At 40.8% G+C, this 14,408-nt stretch overlaps 1 protein-coding gene across 1 annotated transcript in view; it reads right to left on the bottom strand.

Annotated features, from left to right (window-relative positions):
- The window catches only part of BCAM (basal cell adhesion molecule (Lutheran blood group)), a 39,671-nt gene extending 26,038 nt beyond the window's left edge, over window positions 1-13,633 (bottom strand). Inside the window, exon 1 of the mRNA XM_072110398.1 lies at window positions 13,431-13,633. Within this exon, the coding sequence (XP_071966499.1) occupies window positions 13,431-13,467 (37 nt within the window). The 5' untranslated portion in view covers window positions 13,468-13,633. The remainder of the gene's footprint in view (window positions 1-13,430) is intronic.
- Between the last annotated feature and the right edge of the window lie 775 nt (window positions 13,634-14,408).

The following is a 14,408-nucleotide window of genomic DNA, read 5'->3' as shown; positions in this document are numbered from 1 at the left end:
AAGTGTCATTAGTAAAGGGGTCCCAGATAAGGTCACATCAGCATTATAGCATATGCAATGTCCTATATTTACATATGTTATGTATATTATAGTGGGCTATCAAGAATATGTTAAGAAAAGAAGAGTTTCTATGTCTTCTGCCACACTACGCAATATCCGGTATAATGTCATCTTGATACAATATACAATGTAGTGCTACACTGCAGTACGATCACTACATGACACAGAGAACCCAGGGTTTGGTCTCCATTCAAAAAAAGGCATTAGCCACTTGATAAAGCCGGAGGATTTTTGGATTATGTATAAGTACTGAGATGTGGAATGTTTTCTGGTCTGCAAGGTTTATTAACCACTTGGTGGTTCTTTAATTGGGTACTATTGTAGGTGGTTCTGCTCTCCTATTCCACCAACACCGTAGCTGAGACTAAAGGCATGAAGATAAGACAGAGGAAGTTTAGTCTGAGAGCATACACATACAACCATATTTAAAGGGGTTGTCCACTTTCAGCAAATAATTGATATTGTTTGTGTACGGAAAAGTTACACAATTTTCCAATATATTTTATGTTTTAATTCCTCACGGTTTTCCAGATCTCTGCTTGTTGTCCTGCTATAGAAAACTTCTATGTTTACTTCCAGTGGATAGAAATCTGTCCATGTGATGGACAGGCAGGTGCACGAGCCATCAGTATTACATGGCTCTGATTACTCTCTGTGATTATAACGGTTCGAGCACCTGCCTGTCCATCACAGACCATGGACAGATATCTATCCACTGAAAGTAAACAGACAGACAGACAGACAGACAGACAGACATTACAAAGCTCTGCAAGGCACCATAGACTGGCATACACTTTATGGTATATTAGATATCTTTGATGGACAGGAGATAACAAATGAAGGATTCATAACCATTGTGCCACCTTAGCGAACAGAGTCTCCAGGATAAACAAGCTACTCCTACTATAGGTACCATAGCATAGATACCTGCTGAATATCCCATCTGCTCACCCTGAGGCATCATCTTATTTACTATAGGAAGCTGTGTCTTACAGGCGCAGATAACAAATGGCTGCAATACACCTGGATACAAGTGAGCAGCTGTGTCCATATGACATGGTGTGTAATGAGAAAGCCTCATTATTAAAGTTATTATTCTTTGTATCTGACAAGTAGCCTGGATGTACGAAACCATTTACAGATTATATTAAAAATAATAAATCATGTTTATCATACGGTCTCACATATGAGCGCCGACGTCACGGACACGTGACTCCCTTTCGGACATGTGCAGTACTCGTCCAAATGTACAGGTGCCATTTTGTTTAAGGACCATTGGAGCATGTGTATATAAAAAGGTAAGTCTACCAGGCCTGTACTTGTTGGCGCTTTTGCCTTCACTCTGCGGTCTACTCACCCCAAACTATGCTTGTTTATTATACCTTCAATTTTGTATAAATCCCCAACAGTGTCACCAGCAAAGCACCCCCACACCATCACACCTCCTCCTCCATGCTTCATGATGAGAACCAGGCATGTAGAGTCCACCTGTTCACCTTGTCTGCAGACTTCCAATGGTCTAATGTCCATTCCTTGTGTTCTTTAGCCCAAACAAGTCTCTTCTGCTTGTTGCCTCTTTTTAGCAGTGGTTTCCTAGCAGATATATTACCATGTGGGCTCCTCTTAACAGTTAAGTAGATGTGTGTGCTGCTAGAACTGTGTGGCAGTGACCTGGTCTCTAATCTGAGCTGCTGTTACCCTGCGATTTCTGAGCATGGTGACTTGGATGAACTTATCATCTGCGGCAGAGGTGACTCTTGGTCTTCCTTTCCAGGAGGAGGTCCTCATGGGAGCCAGTTTCTTTGTAGCGCTTTATGGTTTTGCAACTGTACTTGAGGACACTTGTAAAAGTTTTTCCAATTTTTCGGACTGACCTTCATTTCTTAAAGTAATGATGCCTACTCGTTTTTCTTTACTTAGTTGCTTAACTTCTAGCCATAATACAAATTCCACTATTCAGTAGGACTATCAGCTGTATGTGCTTGTATGACCTCCCTACAATGCCTCGGCATGCTCTCATCGTTTGAGGGATCCCAGACCTGGACTAAAGCATCCAACCAACTCCTGGACAGTCTGTGTGTCTGACAGCAATGTGATGATGCTGGATGGAGCAAGACATGGGGGGTCATTTACTAAGGGCCCGATTCGCATTTTCTCGACGTGTTACCCGAATATTTCTGATTTGCGCTGATTTTCCCTGTATTGCAATGGGAGTTCGGCGCACGCGATCGGATTCTGGCGCATCGGTGCCGGGATGCACTCGACGGAAATCAGGGGGCGTGGCCGTACGAAAATCCGACGGTTTCGGAGAAGCCGCCGCATTAAAAAAAAAAAAAGTGTTGCGGGACACGCACTTACCTTCACCAAGTATAGGATCGTGCACTCCGGCGGACCTCGCGGACTTCAGCGCAGCAACGACACCTGGTGGATGTCAGAGGAACTGCCTTAGTGAATCGCCGGAAGACCCGAATCCACCACAGGGAACACGCCGATGGATCGCTAATGGTCCGGGTAAGTAAATCTGCCCCATGATGTCTAAGATGTGCTCAATCGTATTCAGGTCTGGGGAACGAGCAGGCCAGTCCATAGCTTCAATACCTTCATAATGCATTGTCCTGCATTATGAGGAACCCAGGGCAAACTGCACCAGCATGTGGTCTCACAAGGGGTCTGAGGATCTCAGCTCAGTACCTAATGGCAGTCAGGCTACCTCTGGGGAGCACGTGGAGCGCTGTGCAGTGCTCCAAGGAAATGCCACCCCACACCATTACTGACCCACTGCCAAACCGTTTATGCTGAAGGCAGCAGATTGATTTCCACGGCATCTTTAGACTATGTCATGTCTATCACATGTGCTCAGTGTTGACATGTTTTCATCTGCAAAGAGCACAGGGCACCTGAGGCAAATTTACCAATCCTGGTGTTCTCTGGAAAATTCCAAGCTTCCTGGATGAGCCGCACTACTAGAGCCACTTGTGTGGTTTGCCTAAGCATTGTAGGGAGGTCATACAGGCACATGTAGGCCACACACAATACTGAGCCTCATTTTGTCTTGTTTTATGGACAATACATCAAATTTTGATCAGCCTGCAGTGTGTTTTGTGATTTTGTTGTCAGCACATTCAACTTTGTATAGAACAAAGTATTCAATGAGACTATTTCATTCATTTAGATCTAGGATCTGTAACTTGAGTGTTCCCTTTATTTTTTTGAACCGTTGTACTTTACCTCTAAATTACACAGCGGCATACATATCTCTGCACAGGTAGAAAGCACACTCGCTAGCTCATTCAAACTCAGTAGCCTGGGAGTAACTGCTACATTTCCATTCCCTATAGCTACACCCCCGAAATGGGTCAGGGGATCATAAACTGAGAACTTTGCTGGGATTGTGTAGCAGGACATACACAGAGAAAGACACACTTTATATATCTTATTCCCAATTCTGTTAAATGGGGAGTTCCCTTTGTTAATTGGGTTATCTGATAAATTTGATGTAAATAATCACCAATAGCAGCTGTTATTTTTATATTATTAATGATGGGTTAAAAAATGTAAAGACAAAATATGACAGCAATGATTCGCTACTACCTTGAAGAGTTAAAGGATAAATTTAGTACAGCTACATATACATAGAAACATGTGGAAGAATGAGAGTAAGCAGAGCACACTGTCAGCACAAGAAGGTGTGAAGGGTCTATCTATGAATAGTCTGCTGACTCCCACCAGCAATTATAGGTCTTTGTTATCGTGGACTGTGGGAATCTCTGAAAACTGGGGGAGGGGAATGTGTGGTGTCTCTCTCTCATGAACCAAAATATTGGTGTCCATTGAAGGGGAAAAAGGCAGGAATACAGTAATTCTACCTGGGGGTCACCAGAACTCTAGTTCACGAGATTCATGTAACTTTTGCAAACCTCTTACTGGATGGAGGAAGGGAAGAGAAAGGAGAAGGATTAAAGATTAACAGGTGCAGAGAGATCAGGCTGCAAAAACCAACAGAGAGATGTAGAGAGTGGGAAGGAGGGGCTGCCAATCTAATGGGGGGCACAGTCAGATAGAGAAAATTGACAGGGAAGTTCACTGGAGCAGAGGGAGTAAAGATAATGAGGCTGGTGCTAGAGGGGGCACCTATAGAGAGAACAGGGCAATGAGATGGAAGGGGGAGGGGAAGCTGAGGCATCGCAGTATGTGGTGAGAGCAATTTGCACACCAAGTTGTGCCGAAAACAATGCACTGGCAGAAATTTCAGATTCATAATGCAAGGAAAAAGGCTGAGATTGTATCAGCGAGTCCCTGTTACATGGAGGAAGCATTGACATAGATGGAGTAAAAAAAAAGTAGCAGAGCAAAGCATGTCACAAATTATGGTGCGATTTTATTGTGCTATAAGAGATTTTCTATAAGAGGGCTGGTAAATGTACTCCAACGGTTATCACGATACAATATGCAATCCTAAATGACAAATTCAGCTCTATGTGAATGAACTAAGGAGAGGCGCCAATGTATAAAGACAACAGTATCGGAGGAGGGCACACAGAGGGTTACACTGGGAGGGCATGGAAAGAAAAAGCGCAGGGAAGAAGGGTGGGGGGAGCAGGATCCTCGGAGTCACCACACAATAAGAGTGTCTCATAGGCAGTCACATGGGCTATTGTTAAAGTCTAAACACTTCACCAAAGGCTGAGAGAGAGGGGGTGAGGGGAATGAGAAAGGAAGAGAAGATAGATTCCTTGTTAATGTGGTGAGAGAGGAAGAAATAGAAGGAAACTCCATTCCAAATAAAAAGTCCAGAAAATGAGTGCTTATAAAAATATATGCTAATTCATTTTGTATAAATTGCAAGCAAGTCATTGAAAGTGAAGGTGAAACATAATTTTACCTTTTTTCCTCTTTCTTTTTATGAAAATATGATACATAAACATGGCTCAAAAGTGATCTTGCATCCGATCTGCACTTTGTAAGATAAGAATAAAATCTTATACACATGGCCATACTACACATTATATATTCGGTGTACTGCTCCTTTACTGTGTCCCTTCACTGCAAAATTGCCAGTAGATGTTATCAGGGGCCCACATAAGGCTGGACACAAGGAATCCATAGGGAGTGAGGGGGGCTTTATATAAAATAACCATGAGAGTCTGTTTGGAATGATAAACCAGGGAATATTTTAGGTAACAGGAGACTGTTTTGGTTTCTGAATTTGCAATGCATCCATGTGAGTTCACTACAAAGGGGTCCACTGAGGCTCTGTCGCCCAGGGGCCTACTGAAACCTGGAGTCGACCCTGTGTAACTTCACCACTTTCAAACAGCTTTAATAGCGGGGTTGCAGACAGTTTTACAAAACTAAACCAAAGTCCCCCATAGGATCCTTATTCCAGTTCAAAATCACTAATGGTGTTCCAATCTATGGGCACTGTTCTGATCAATAATATGGGTGAATATTGTGTTTTTCTATATTTATAGGTTATATTCACATGATCAAGCTGATTATTGTCCATGACAACTGTTATCTTGTTGTTATTGATTATCTCTCCTTAATTGTTTGTTATAATGCGTACACTGGAACTTATGAATGGGCAACATACTTCAAGTTTTCCTTAAGCCTATATATGTGCATAAAAAAAATCTATAAAAAGATTGTTTAAAAAAAAATTCATGGCCAAGTTGAATCCATGTGACTCCTTATTTCACTGACCGTTATATGATCACTGAAAAACATATCGTACATATTCTCTCACTCATGTGAACACACCCTAAAACCATACTTTATCAAGATTGCAAAGGAAAAGTGAATCAGTGGCCTGTAACAGCACCTAGAGGCGAGAAGCTTTAAAAAAAGCTGTATTATAGTGTGTAATAAATAAAACAATCAAGTTCTTATTCACATAAGAGCTCTTCCTATATTTAAAATGCTATTCAAAAATTAAAAAAAAAAGGTAAAAAACTTTTGTATATACATCCATCATACAACAACAGATGTAAAATGCTGCATGATGTTGCTATCATTCCTATCACATCATTCCAATCAACTGGGCCTAAACAATTCGCTTTTCAATCATTTGTGAAATTTTAATGTTCAGAAATTCATGTTAATGCACAATTTTGCAAAGTAAGGGTATAAAATTGGGTCATTTCGAAAAAGTAGGGCAGACAAAAAAACCCTGTTTTCTTCCAATCTTCTTCCTCTTTTTTATTTGGGAAATTAAAGTGGCAGTAAATATGAGTGATCCATTCTCTGCTGGATGACTAGAGGCAGGCGATGGGGATAAAGGAATATTTTCAGAAATTACTGTAAAGGTACAATCAATGTGAGCGGTTTCCAAGATGAAGACTGTCATTTAATTGGTTGCTATGACAACATCTGTGTTTCTCCTCCATTTACAATCATTTTCAGAAATCCCCCTTCATGTGCACAGGTCACCAAGTACTTATTTCTGAACTGCTTCCTCTTTGCAGAGACATTTTAACGCACCACCTTTTTGGTCAGTCAATTATTACCAGTCGGATGCCATAGAGAATAATAACTGCTACTCAGGCTCCTACTCATTGTCACCAGCGAGGTAAATTTATGTCTTGCATTTATCAGAAAGAAAGAAAAAAAGATTTTTTTTTTAAATAAAAGATCTGCTTACTTAACATTTCTCTGCAGTAAGTGTCAATGACAATCTAGTATGTTGCAACATTTAATGGAATTATATCACACGGACACTTTACTATCTTATTAGTAAGTTGCTGAATACAATGCCACAACTTCAGTAAAGAATGACACCAGGGCAAACAACTGGGTAGGAGTACCCTGCCAGAATGGGTCAGGTTGTAGGCGAAGCTTTAGGCATCACTCCTATTGTTACATATGACTGTTTGTACTCTGTAATGTACTATTTTATTTGTATATATCCCCTATGATTTGCAAAGCGCTGCGAAATTTGATGGTGCTATATAAATAAGGATTATTAGTATTATAAGCAGGTTATCAGTGATACCTCTATATAATCCATTCTGATGAAAATGTTTGTCCTAGATGTTCTATCTGTGATGCCACAGTGACCTTTGATATGCCATAGATTCATCACTGTGAAGGGAAGACTCCTTAATGTTTGCCACCTTTTGAAGACAATAGGAAACCCCCTTAAGAAATAAAAGGAAAGCTCAAATTACTGCAGACAAGCTGTGCGACAACCCCATAAAAGCTGAAATGTTGTGCAAACTGGTTGATGCTGGTACTAAAGACACACTCATCACACTGCACTAAAAATTCACAGAGGATATTGGCCCAGATTTATCAGTTTGCCTCACGAATATGCGAAGTGCGACAGATTATTGAATATGTTCTTCATTAATCTGTTCAGAAAGTGCGCACCATTTTTTTTTTTTGGTGCATCTTTAACATAGAGTGTGACATAATTTTGTCAAGAACAGAACCGGAACCCCTCTTTAGGAGCAGAATTTGTGGCACATCCGTCACACAAAACTGTTGCAAACACTTCACCATTACATGTGCAAGCAGTTTGCATGTTGTTTTCAGTGCAAAGTCAGACAGAAAACTGGCAAAGCCAGTATAATAAATGTGGCCCATTAGGTATAAATGCACTTTTAATGTAGTGATCGTTAGTTCATTGTGTAAAACAGAAAAATATCAAAATACTGGAAATATAGAATGGCACACAAATGTCTAACATAAGATATTTTACAGTAATTTATTGATATTCACAACAATGTCCATTGAATTGAGTCGCCACCCTATAGGTCTCAGGGTCACTATTCCATTTCAGTCTATGCTGCAGGTTTTAGGCACAAACAATTGCTGATTCATTGACAGGCAAATACAATGTCATAATGTCTGCAATGCCACTAAGTCCTGGTTAAACAGACCCTAAAAGGACCACTCCTCTTAGAGCAGAGGTCAATATAAAAGAGTGACAGGGCGAATGAGAAGTGCCTGGGCCACTGGGGGGATGGAGAGGAGATAAAAAGAGATGATAATAAGGGCAATATTGAGGAGGGGTCTGAAAAGAAGGCAAGCATTGATTTGTAGAGTATTGCGAAATCTAAGTGTTTGAGTTTCAACACTTCAAAGATTCAGTTTGCCCAAGCCTTTTACAGTAAGAAGTCTGCAGACAAAACTAGCATCCCTCCTCACCATATTTGTATGCCCAGCAGCCAACTTTCTTAGTTTTTTGGGGATATATTTTACTACATTTCCTAAATTACATTGGATGGTGGTTGGAGGACTGTAACTTTGTCTGAGAGGCACGAGCATAAATGGCTCTGACATGATGGGGGCGGCTACACAATTAGACAGTCTTTTGCGGCACCAAATTTATCAAATTCTGTAAGGTTAAATGATATATCTGGCTCAGTTGAAGACCCCATAGTCAAACTGTGCACCCCTAATTATTGTCTTAGTTTACACCATCATTTTTGGCACACACTCCTTTTCATTAGAAACCCCTTTTAGTACACCATGCACCTTTTGTTCTGTAGTCATAAAAGCGTCTAAAACCTTTGATAAATGTTACACAAGGCATTAAGATTTTGGTGAAAATTAAGAGAAAATTCTGTCCTGAACTGAATATTATTCCTCTATTCTACAGAAATATTGTTAATGGTCATCAGTACTGGGTGTCCTTGACTATGACAACCCACAGTCTTTCAGCCGTGTTATGTTGTCAAAGACTAGAATTTCAAAAACCCTGGACTATTCCAGGGGAATTTCAATTGCTGTAGTTAAATATCTATTTTAACTCTTTCAGGCTACATCTGTTTTCTCTTGCCTCTTCCCTCGATAAAAGTTAAAGTAAATCTCTGTTTTTATGAACTATTTACAAGGTCATGAACTACAAAAAGAGGTTGCCCATCCCTGTTTTAATCAGATAGTGCCACCACTTTTCCGACTGCCCCATACTGAAAAGATCCAAAACAAACAGTTAACCTGAATTCCCTGTGTCACGTGTTACAGGTATGAAAAGGTCACTTGTATAACTAGTCTCATCATTCCTTGAGCTTCATAGTATTCTGACCATAGATAAGGTGGTCCCTTATTTCCCCATTTGTGGCCTACCAGCATACCTTGTGACAGCAAAGTGGGTGTAGGCTTACCTAAGATAGCATTGGGCCAGCTTACATATGCTCTTACGGTAATTCTGAGAATTCAAGTATATTACAGAATTGTATAGAACCATAGGATTCTCTGTGGATTATTACTCCTACTGTATATGTAAGTCATGTGCTGACTCCAGGGACAGCATGATACAAATATATCACTTTGTCTTATCTTGGCTATTTAGATATAGATTTAAGATAACTGGCTGACTATTTAACCAGGTTAGAAAAAACATGTACCCACCCCTTTAAGGAAAGGGGCAGAAAGTTGGCAGAATGACGGGAAGCGCTGGTGCCATACGGCTCTCTATGAATCATCTAAAATTCCAAACCTGTGTTAGAGAGTGGTTCACACCTGTCTGCGTGTGTGCCTGTAGGCGGGGGGCCATGTGCATCCCTTTGTTGTTGAAGGGGGTTCTGTGTGCTTTTGTGGTGGGGAAGGGTGATGTTTTGCCATGTCTGGAATGTGGGAATTTGCTGTGAAATAACAGAGTACACAGATCCTGTCCCAACCTGCTCACTGAGCACCCACCAGGTAGCAACAGTCTGCAACAACTAAGCTTTGTATTCTAAATTCTTGGTGGGATGTACTGCAGGTACAGTCATCTACAATAACAACTGTATAGACCACATTGGCTCAAAACCAGAATACTACTCGACCTCGGGTATTGGGGTAGAATCACAATGATGCAGCTATTAATTTTATGCCAACTGGTATGCGGCATGTTATACAGTTGGCATTGAGAAATTTCTATTGTTTTATTTGGAATTCATGTTTGGTCTATTTGAGCATTTCTTTTTTGTGCAATTTTGATGCAAAATAAACATTTTTCAGCATCCAACCCAACTCGTTAATACGTAGGTCAGAAAACACGTGCATGACTGTATATGATAACATGGGAAATACATATTCCAAGGTGGGAAATGTACTGTGGAGACCCAACTAGGTGGACACAGTGCTGTCTACAGTTGGGAGTCTGTTCCTTCTGGAATAGATATGCTGGTTTGGCCTAATCCCACATCATGTTTTTAGACTTCTTACAGGTCATACTTTATGTTAAAGGGGCTGCCTTTCAAGGTAGATTCATAATCCAACCCTCCCATATAGTGAAATATATAGCTAATAAAGTCAATTTTCCCTTATGCAACCAGTGTTCTGGATAATTTTCACTATAAGCATTACAGAGAAAAGACAATACATGTCATGTCTGTTAAAGGAAATCTGCCATCAAACTCAAGCATGGATAAACCAGGGACACTTACTCATAGATCCAGGCACTGTGACTGTGGTAATCTTCTTATATTTGTTATCCATGGCCTACTTCCTTCTCAAATCAACATTTAAAATTAAGCTGATGAGCCACAAGGGCTCTGTGGGGTGTTAACAGAGCCCATCTGTGCTGTAGCTACACAGGCTGTTACACTGTGCAGGAGCATGTCTCACTTTCTCAATTTCCCCTTCCAACTGTGTGAGATTACAGCAGGAAGAGAGTGAGGAGAAATGCAGAGGAAAAAGGGAGGAGAGGAAGACCTTCACGCGTTCCGGCTCTTAAATACGAAACTCCACTTGTACGTTAAAACACAAATTCTTTATTGAAGGAATCTTCAGTACATACAAATTGACATGGAGTAGTCACATAAGGTTAGCAGCCTACGCGTTTCAGAAAAATTCTATATCCTTACTCTTGAGCCATGAATAATGATAAAGACTTAATCTGAAATGCGTAGGCTGCTAGCCTTAACTTATGTGACTACTCTGTGTCAATTTGTATGTACTGAAGATTCCTTCAATAAAGAGCTTGTGTTTTTACTGTACAAGTGGAGTTTCCTATCTAAGAGCCGGAACGTGTGAGTTTTTGCTATACTCCAAAGAAGCTGGAGAAACTGAGCTCGATCGATCCACAATGGAGAGAGATTGCATCCCAGGTGAGCTGAATAATGTTTACTTTGGAGAGGAAGACATGTTCCAACTGCCTGTAAAGCTGGAGCATGGAGGGGCTCTAAATTTCACCCCGCCCCTTCCCATAGAGTCCTTCTGATTAATTAGCATAGTTATAAAAGATGATTTTAGAATGAAGGAGGCCATGGATGAAAAATATAAGAAGGTTACCACAATCACAGTGCCTGGATCTATGAGTAAGTGCCGCTGGTTTATTATGTTTGATTCTTATGGTAGATTTCCTTTAACTATTATGATGATGGTGATAACTGAATATAATATACAATACAACACCATACAATCTTTATATTCAACACATACACTACCACATTTACCAATCTTCAATGGCATTAATGAAAAAAAATCACTACTTTACATCACAAATCTCCAGTGTTAATACATACCCACATAGATGTGATGATATCAGCAAAGTCTGACAAAATTGTGTTGCACAACCTATGGTAATGGTGTACCAAAAAAAAGTGGTGCATTTTGTTGGGGCAGTGCAGAGGGAGTCATATTCATGAAGAACGTGAGCCAGAAATCCTAAATCTGGTGACCTCTGCACACTACACAGGCAAACTGCACATAGTACAGACTGTTCTTAGTAAATGTGCCCCAGTGTGATGTTCACAAGGATGATAAAGCTCAAGTAAATCGCTGATCTCCCCATTACACATATGTCACCCAGCTTTACCAGACTTATACCCCTGCTTTCATGCCACCGCGCTGGTCAAAAACCTGGGATTACTCCGCCAAAAGACTATAGGACGCATAATGACTTTTAGTGATCCTTTAAATTATGCTGTGCGTATAAGGCTCTGGCTTCTTTAAGAATGTCTGGTGATGTAGATGCCACCAAAGGACAGGTCTTGTACTCCACATAGTGAACAAATCGCAGTTACCCGGAGTAAACAAGTTATGGAAGAGGAGACGATAAAGCTGATTTTTTTTCAATATATGTTTAAGGCTCTATTGACACGTCCATGTGACCAAACGTGAGCCGTGAGCTGCAAGCTGGGTGGATGGAGGGGGTGAGTAGAGCTATCCATGGGGAGATGTTTGTCCACACAGAAAATCAGGGAAGGAATAGGATTTACCCTATCCTTTGGTGTGCCCATGCATAATGCACCTTTATGGCGCCCGTGAGCTAGTGTGATTAGAGCCTTACACAGTTAGTGCTATGTAAAGCTCTGGTCTGTCAGAAATGAGTTTCTCAGTTGTAAGAAGGCTACCATAAGTTTTTTAGATGCAGCAGAGTTTATTCACTACAAGAACACGGAGATTCTCAAATTTAACATGTAACTGAACTTCTTGGATGTAGAGTAGCAAAGCTGAGGTGCTGGGATGTAAGGTTGGTACTCATAGCTTTTTAGGTATAAGCAGAATATTCCCAGATGTTGCGTTTCCCAGGTATAAGAGATCTGGGATTCTTAAATCCAGCATAGTTGCATAATTGTACAGAATAGCAGAGATTCTCATATGTAGCTACATTTCTCAAGTCTTCCAAATAGAAATTCTTTGATTTAGGATGGTTGAGTTTGTCCTGTGACACAAGTTATGCCAATATCCTTATATATTGTCATCTTTAGAAAACATTTAAGCAGACTGATAAGATTGGGAAGCTGAGGTTTCAATCGGATGTTGATGTCTGGTATCATACAAGGAGGTGTTGGGTTATTAAAACACTAGCCCAGCAGAACTGGTAAATGCTAATGTGCTAGAAGAAGCCTGAAGACAATCAATAATGAATGGAATAACAATGTAAGGATAATAAAACAGGGTCTCCAGGGCCTGGCATGATGCAGCTCAATATACAGATATTATAGGGATTATCACTAACCATAATAGTGCAATATACTGCAGAGATGTATAGACCAGTCATACACACCACATATACCCACTCAACAGCAATGGCAAATATCAGCTGAAATCAACACAGTTCTACCCCACCCCATACTGCAAACCCAAATGATGCATATTAACTAATATATCATAAGTCTATGACAATCTAGTAAAAATCCCTACATATACTAGAGGGGATTGATGAATATAACATAGAGATGGAGAGATAGGGAAATATATGTATGGAATGACTTCTTCAATGACGTCCAAAGTGGAATAAAGCCACGGATTTTTATGTTATTTTTCTCCCTAGGGTTTTTTTTTATAATTAGCTTACATAGGACATGGCTGAGTCTCTGTGACTTGCAATTGTCTAAGTGGAGGTAGATACCGCAAGGTAAGTAGATAGATAGAAATCTCCAGACGATCCATGCCGGGTCATACACAATGTATACATGAGAAATGCTTTCTCTCACCTGGCAGCAGGGCTACGAGCAGTAGCAGGGTATCCATGCGGGCAGAGGGAGGGGGTCCTATGCCAGCTCTGTGTGTCAGCAGCAGGTGCCTGTCCCGGGTGGTGTCCCTGCTGTGCCTCCAGCACCCTGTCCCGGCTGTCTCTGGTGCAGGGAGCTTTCTGGATAGGAGAGGATAAAAGGGACAGCGGCAGAGACGCCTCCTTCAGGAGCAGAGACCTCCCTCCTGTAAATAACCAGTCTCTATAATAATGAGACCGCTCCCACCAGCACAGGGCATTCACACCCCTCACATGTGTGACACCCTAAATAATTCTAATACACAGGTAATTATTCTTCTGTAGACACTTTACTACATGAGGTGTTACACATGTGTCTCGCCTGGAGAACTCCTACCAACAAATTGCAATATCACTACTGCACATACACAGAGGGAGTGAGACACCTACAGGCGAGAACGGTGTATAACACATAGCTCCATCATTTCTCTTCTTAATGGCACAATGAAATAAATGATCAACATAAACAATTAGAATAAATATTAATTTCGGGCATTCATCAATTGTGGCACAGATTTTGTGTTTTTGGTGCACAAAACTGTGGTGCGGTAACTTACTGTGCGGTAACTTACACTGGGATGTTAGATTGTGGCGCAAAGGGTTAAAAAATTTGGCAGACAGATAAAAAGGTTCTGAACTGTCTCCACATTCATGAAGCTGAAATAGAACTTGGAAGACCAGCTTTTAGCACATGTGCTTCTGCACCAGAAATTGCGCCAAAAAAGTGTTGGGGAACCTAACAGCGCAGAAAAAGTGTCAGGATTATCAAGCTGCGCTTAAATTGAGCAACCAAAAATAAAAAGGCTTGAGTCTTGGAAAAGGACCAATATTGAGGGACTGACACTTCATAAATATGTTGCACATGGTGCAGTTAGGGGGAAAACCACCACTGTATTAGGAATGTCATACCTATCAACATGGG

Source organism: Engystomops pustulosus, chromosome 6 (genome assembly GCF_040894005.1).
Source record: "Engystomops pustulosus chromosome 6, aEngPut4.maternal, whole genome shotgun sequence".
Classification (NCBI taxonomy): Eukaryota; Metazoa; Chordata; class Amphibia; order Anura; family Leptodactylidae; genus Engystomops; species Engystomops pustulosus.
Note: the sequence above shows the minus strand (reverse complement) of the source record. Positions and strands in the feature narration are given on the sequence as shown.